Source organism: Rana temporaria, unplaced genomic scaffold, assembly GCF_905171775.1.
Source record: "Rana temporaria unplaced genomic scaffold, aRanTem1.1, whole genome shotgun sequence".
NCBI lineage: Eukaryota > Metazoa > Chordata > Amphibia > Anura > Ranidae > Rana > Rana temporaria.
The window spans coordinates 35,556-42,163 of record NW_024404586.1 but is presented as its reverse complement, the minus strand read 5'-3'; the positions used below and the strand labels follow the sequence as shown (position 1 = coordinate 42,163).

Below are 6,608 nucleotides of genomic sequence, written 5' to 3'. Positions count from 1 at the left end.
TCACTTCCTGTATATGGATTCATGGGGTAGTGTGCGGGTATTCCGTCACTTCCTGTATATGGATTCATCGGGTAGTGTGCGGGTATTCCGTCACTTCCTGTATATGGATTCATCGGGTAGTGTGCGGGTATTCCGTCACTTCCTCGATGCCGCAATGTCTCCTGGGAGCTTTTGTCATTGTTCCCAGGAGACATTGCGGAGGTCTGCCGTGAGTTATCGCGGGATTTAGAAATAACTTGCTTAAAGTTCCCGCGATAACTCGCAGACTCCGCAATGTCTCCTGGGAACAATGACAAAAGCTCCCAGGAGACATTGCGGCATGGAGGAAGTGACGGAATACCCGCACACTACCCGATGAATCCATATACAGGAAGCGGCCAGTAACATAAAGGATTACTAAGGTACAGTGGATTGAAGTCCCCAGGACTTGACCCCTGATGAAGCCCATATGGTGGAGCTGGTTTGGAGGGTGGAAGGGACGAGGAGTATAGTGGGCGATGGGTAAGGGAGGAGGAACGTAGTGAGCGATGGGTAAGGGACGATGGGTAAGGAACGGGGAACGTAGTGGGCGATGGGTAAGGGACGAGGAGTATAGTGAGCGATGGGTAAGGGACGAGGAACGTAGTGAGCGATGGGTAAGGGACGGGGAGTATAGTGGGCGATGGGTAAGGGACGAGGAACGTAGTGGGCGATGGGTAAGGGACGAGGAGTGTAGTGGGCGATGGGTAAGGGACGAGGAACGTAGTGGGCGATGGGTAAGGGACGAGGAACGTAGTGGGATGATGGGTAAGGGATGGGGAGTATAGTGAGCGATGGGTAAGGGATGATGGGTAAGGGACAGGGAACGTAGTGAGCGATGGGTAAGGGATGATGGGTAAGGGACAGGGAATGTAGTGGGCGATGGGTAAGGGACGAGGAGTATAGTGGGCGATGGGTAAGGGACGATGGGTAAGGGACGGGGAGTATAGAGAGCGATGGGTAAGGGATGAGGAGTGTAGTGGGTGATGGGTAAGGGACGAGGAACGTAGTGAGCAATGGGTAAGGGACAAGGAACGTAGTGAGCGATGGGTAAGGGATGAGGAGTATAGTGAGCGATGGGTAAGGGATGAGGAACGTAGTGAGCGGTGGGTAAGGGACGAGGAGTATAGTGAGCGATGGGTAAGGGACGAGGAGTATAGTGAGCGATGGGTAAGGGACGGGGAGTATAGTGGACGATGGGTAAGGGACGATGGGTAAGGGACGATGGGTAAGGGACGAGGAGTATAGTGGGCGATGGGTAAGGGATGATGGGTAAGGGACGAGGAGTGTAGTGAGCGATGGGTAAGGGACGAGGAGTGTAGTGAGCGATGGGTAAGGGACGAGGAGTATAGTGGGCGATGGGTAAGGGATGATGGGTAAGGGACGAGGAGGGTAGTGAGCGATGGGTAAGGGACGAGGAGTGTAGTGAGCGATGGGTAAGGGACGTGGAGTATAGCGCAGAGTGGTCGCAGTACGATTCCGTCGCGTGGTGCGAAGACTTGTGCTCACCACATACATGTTTATAGATCAGATTCCGCACATCCTGTGTTAGACTGACTACTGGGTATAATACAGAGAGATGTTTGGTTGGATATAATACAAGGTGATCGTCTACCATTGGGCGGAGTCTGGTGATCGTCCAGTGTATCCTATGACCATCCCCCGTATGGAATGGAAGGTAGAATGGCGGTGGCGATCGATTACCAGGAGGGGTGAAGGTGTGTCCTCTCGGGGGGGGGGGGGGCACCTCAGCGTGTTGGCGTTGGGTATGGAGCGCAGTGGGTGGACCGGAGGGCATTCCCCTCCCCAATACTTAAAAGGGAATTTGCGTGACCCGCACATATATACAGACCCGCCCACATGACCAGCAACCTATGGGTGTGAGTGGGCAGCGCAAGGGGAGGGGCATAAGAAGGCCAACATTCCATTCCTAATAAAAGGGAAACATTATCCAATAGACATCTGAAGAATAATCACCAGCAAACTCATTAATAGGGTGTGGAGATGGGGGAGGGGTCAGATCTGTGTTACTCTTTGTGGATGCAGAACTCAAAATACGGAGTTCCAAGAGGCTCATTAACATATCGCATACGCTAGGGGGAGGCGGGGCTAGTGGGGGATTTGGAGGGCGGGCTCAGGTTTCGGTGGGAATCTTCTCAGGAAAGTGTTAATTATTGGATTAGATAACACTGATCCAGCATGTTTTCCTGTCCATGTTCCTCGTGGGAGGGTCTCAGCATGAAGGCCCCTCCCCTCAGTGATGTCACAGCCCTCTCATAATACATAAGTGGGGATGGCACAGATGAAGGGGCCGCGTCTCCTGAGGCTGAAGCGGATGAGCTCCTCTACCCCGCCCCCCCTTTTCTTCTTTCACCATGGCTGCTCCAAACAACGCACGGCGGCGGGGGGGGGGCGTGGCAATCCAGACCAGGAGGGTGTGTCCATCTTAAAAGGCACGACATCCCGACAGCAAAAGTGGAACGTGTCTGACCCGGGGGCGGGGCTTTTTCCAGCTCTCAGAAGTTTACAGCAGAGTTTCAATGGATTTCCACGGAGCGTAGACCTCCCTAAAGTCCCAGCGACCCAACAGTGACGAGCGGGCGGAGCTTACCCTGTAAGGGGCGTGGTCTACCCACTGGGGGAGATTCACCAGGAGCAGTGGAGGGGGCTGGCAAATTCAAGGGGGTACGCCGGGCGGATTTCTTCACATCCCTGGGAGGTCTGAGCAGGCCGGAGTGGGTCGGCGTTTTATACCAAGGTATATCGCTACTGCGGAGAGAGAGAGAGGGGGAGGGGTGTGAGAGCGCAAATCACGAGACCACCCACATTCATCAAACAAGAAAGATGGCGGCACACTCACCCTGTGACCTGAGGTCTCCCGACTCCCTCAGATTCGTCTGTGACCCTGAAAGAAATACGAAAATACGTCACCCAATAGGAAACCACGAAATGTGCCGAAATTTACCATCAAATCTGGAAAACCCAACTTCCTAAAAAGGTTCCTCACCATCAGGGGCGCAACGTCACCCAATAGAAACCCCCAAATGTGCCGAAATTTACCAATAAATCTGGAAAACCCAACTTCCTAAAAAGGTTCCTCACCATCAGGGGCACAACGTCACCCAATAGGAAACCCCCAAATGTGCCGAAATTTACCATCAAATCTGGAAAACCCCTTCTGGGGCACAACCCAACTTCCTAAAAAGGTTCCTCACCATCAGGGGCGCAACGTCACCCAATAGGAAACCCCCAAATGTGCCGAAATTTACCGTCAAATCTGGAAAACCCAACTTCCTAAAAAGGTTCCTCACCATCAGGGGCACAACGTCACCCAATAGGAAACCCCCAAATGTGCCGAAATTTACCATCAAATCTGGAAAACACCTTCCGGGGGAAACCCAAATTTCTAAAAAGGTTCCTCACCATCGGGGGCACAACGTCACCCAATAGAAACCTCCAAATGTGCCGAAATTTACCATCAAATCTGGGAAACCCAACTTCCTAAAAAGGTTCCTCACCATCAGGGGCGCGACGTCACCCAATAGGAAACCCCCAAATGTGCCGAAATTTACCGTCAAATCTGGAAAACCCAACTTCCTAAAAAGGTTCCTCACCATCAGGGGCACAACGTCACCCAATAGGAAACCCCCAAATGTGCCGAAATTTACCATCAAATCGGGAAAACACCTTCCGGGGCAAAACCCAACTTCCTAAAAAGGTTCCTCACCATCAGGGGCGCAACGTCACCCAATAGAAACCCCCAAATGTGCCGAAATTTACCATCAAATCTGGAAAACCCAACTTCCTAAAAAGGTTCCTCACCATCAGGGGCGCAACGTCACCCAATAGGAAACCCCCAAATGTGCCGAAATTTACTATCAAATCTGGAAAACCCAACTTCCTAAAAAGGTTCCTCACCATCAGGGGCGCAACGTCACCCAATAGAAACCCCCAAATGTGCCGAAATTTACCGTCAAATCTGGAAAACAACTTCCTAAAAAGGTTCCTCACCATCAGGGGCGCAACGTCACCCAATAGAAACCCCCAAATGTGCCGAAATTTACCATCAAATCTGGAAAACCCAACTTCCTAAAAAGGTTCCTCACCATCAGGGGCGCAACGTCACCCAATAGAAACCCCCAAATGTGCCGAAATTTACCATCAAATCTGGAAAACCCAACTTCCTAAAAAGGTTCCTCACCATCAGGGGCGCAACGTCACCCAATAGAAACCCCCAAATGTGCCGAAATTTACCATCAAATCTGGAAAACAACTTCCTAAAAAGGTTCCTCACCATCAGGGGCGCAACGTCACCCAATAGGAAACCCCCAAATGTGCCGAAATTTACCATCAAATCTGGAAAACCCAACTTCCTAAAAAGGTTCCTCACCATCAGGGGCGCAACGTCACCCAATAGAAAGCCACGAAATGTGCCGAAATTTACCGTCAAATCTGGAAAACCCAACTTCCTAAAAAGGTTCCTCACCATCAGGGGCGCAACGTCACCCAATAGGAAACCCCCAAATGTGCCGAAATTTACCATCAAATCTGGAAAACCCAACTTCCTAAAAAGGTTCCTCACCATCAGGGGCGCAACGTCACCCAATAGAAAGCCACGAAATGTGCCGAAATTTACCGTCAAATCTGGAAAACCCAACTTCCTAAAAAGGTTCCTCACCATCAGGGGCGCAACGTCACCCAATAGGAAACCCCCAAATGTGCCGAAATTTACCGTCAAATCTGGAAAACCCAACTTCCTAAAAAGGTTCCTCACCATCAGGGGCACAACGTCACCCAATAGGAAACCCCCAAATGTGCCGAAATTTACCATCAAATCTGGAAAACACCTTCCGGGGGAAACCCAACTTTCTAAAAAGGTTCCTCACCATCGGGGGCACAACGTCACCCAATAGAAACCTCCAAATGTGCCGAAATTTACCATCAAATCTGGGAAACCCAACTTCCTAAAAAGGTTCCTCACCATCAGGGGCGCGACGTCACCCAATAGGAAACCCCCAAATGTGCCGAAATTTACCGTCAAATCTGGAAAACCCAACTTCCTAAAAAGGTTCCTCACCATCAGGGGCACAACGTCACCCAATAGGAAACCCCCAAATGTGCCGAAATTTACCATCAAATCGGGAAAACACCTTCCGGGGCAAAACCCAACTTCCTAAAAAGGTTCCTCACCATCAGGGGCGCAACGTCACCCAATAGAAACCCCCAAATGTGCCGAAATTTACCATCAAATCTGGAAAACCCAACTTCCTAAAAAGGTTCCTCACCATCAGGGGCGCAACGTCACCCAATAGGAAACCCCCAAATGTGCCGAAATTTACTATCAAATCTGGAAAACCCAACTTCCTAAAAAGGTTCCTCACCATCAGGGGCGCAACGTCACCCAATAGAAACCCCCAAATGTGCCGAAATTTACCGTCAAATCTGGAAAACAACTTCCTAAAAAGGTTCCTCACCATCAGGGGCGCAACGTCACCCAATAGAAACCCCCAAATGTGCCGAAATTTACCATCAAATCTGGAAAACCCAACTTCCTAAAAAGGTTCCTCACCATCAGGGGCGCAACGTCACCCAATAGAAACCCCCAAATGTGCCGAAATTTACCATCAAATCTGGAAAACCCAACTTCCTAAAAAGGTTCCTCACCATCAGGGGCGCAACGTCACCCAATAGAAACCCCCAAATGTGCCGAAATTTACCATCAAATCTGGAAAACAACTTCCTAAAAAGGTTCCTCACCATCAGGGGCGCAACGTCACCCAATAGGAAACCCCCAAATGTGCCGAAATTTACCATCAAATCTGGAAAACCCAACTTCCTAAAAAGGTTCCTCACCATCAGGGGCGCAACGTCACCCAATAGAAACCCCCAAATGTGCCGAAATTTACCATCAAATCTGGAAAACCCAACTTCCTAAAAAGGTTCCTCACCATCAGGGGCGCAACGTCACCCAATAGAAAGCCACGAAATGTGCCGAAATTTACCGTCAAATCTGGAAAACCCAACTTCCTAAAAAGGTTCCTCACCATCAGGGGCGCAACGTCACCCAATAGGAAACCCCCAAATGTGCCGAAATTTACCATCAAATCTGGAAAACCCAACTTCCTAAAAAGGTTCCTCACCATCAGGGGCGCAACGTCACCCAATAGAAAGCCACGAAATGTGCCGAAATTTACCGTCAAATCTGGAAAACCCAACTTCCTAAAAAGGTTCCTCACCATCAGGGGCGCAACGTCACCCAATAGGAAACCCCCAAATGTGCCGAAATTTACCGTCAAATCTGGAAAACCCAACTTCCTAAAAAGGTTCCTCACCATCAGGGGCGCAACGTCACCCAATAGGAAACCCCCAAATGTGCCGAAATTTACCATCAAATCTGGAAAACCCAACTTCCTAAAAAGGTTCCTCACCATCAGGGGCGCAACGTCACCCAATAGGAAACCCCCAAATGTGCCGAAATTTACCATCAAATCTGGAAAACCCAACTTCCTAAAAAGGTTCCTCACCCTCAGGGGAGCAACGTCACCCAATAGGAAACCCCCAAATGTGCCGAAATTTACCATCAAATCTGG

At 50.1% G+C, this 6,608-nt stretch overlaps 2 protein-coding genes across 2 annotated transcripts in view; both read right to left on the bottom strand.

The window, feature by feature from the left end:
* Positions 1–372: 372 nt before the first annotated feature.
* LOC120922647 (SH3 domain-containing protein C23A1.17-like) lies at positions 373–1,536 on the bottom strand. The gene is made up of 3 exons (XM_040334739.1): positions 957–1,536; positions 617–868; positions 373–542 (listed from the first exon to the last, which is right to left on the bottom strand). The coding sequence occupies exons 1-3, from the start codon at positions 1,534–1,536 to the stop codon at positions 397–399; spliced, it is 978 nt and encodes a 325-aa protein (XP_040190673.1). The 3' UTR covers positions 373–396.
* Positions 1,537–2,634: 1,098 nt separating this feature from the next.
* MARK4 (microtubule affinity regulating kinase 4) overlaps positions 2,635–6,608 on the bottom strand; it is a 30,634-nt gene continuing 26,660 nt past the window's right edge. The window contains exons 14-15 of the mRNA XM_040334740.1: positions 2,879–2,923; positions 2,635–2,787 (exon numbers count right to left, since the gene is read on the bottom strand). Of these exons, the coding sequence (XP_040190674.1) occupies positions 2,723–2,787; positions 2,879–2,923 (110 nt within the window). The 3' untranslated portion in view covers positions 2,635–2,722. The remainder of the gene's footprint in view (positions 2,788–2,878; positions 2,924–6,608) is intronic.

Bases quoted from the DNA above. Each gene is read 5' to 3' on its own strand.
- LOC120922647 (XM_040334739.1), bottom strand. From the start codon at position 1,536: ATGTATGTGGTGAGCACAAGTCTTCGCACCACGCGACGGAATCGTACT. The intron at 869-956 runs TCCCTTACCCAT...CCTTACCCATCA, and splicing joins ATCGCTCTCTATACTCCCCG to TCCCTTACCCATCGCTCACT. The intron at 543-616 runs TCGTCCCTTACC...GTTCCTTACCCA, and splicing joins CCCATCGCTCACTACGTTCC to TCGTCCCTTACCCATCGCTC.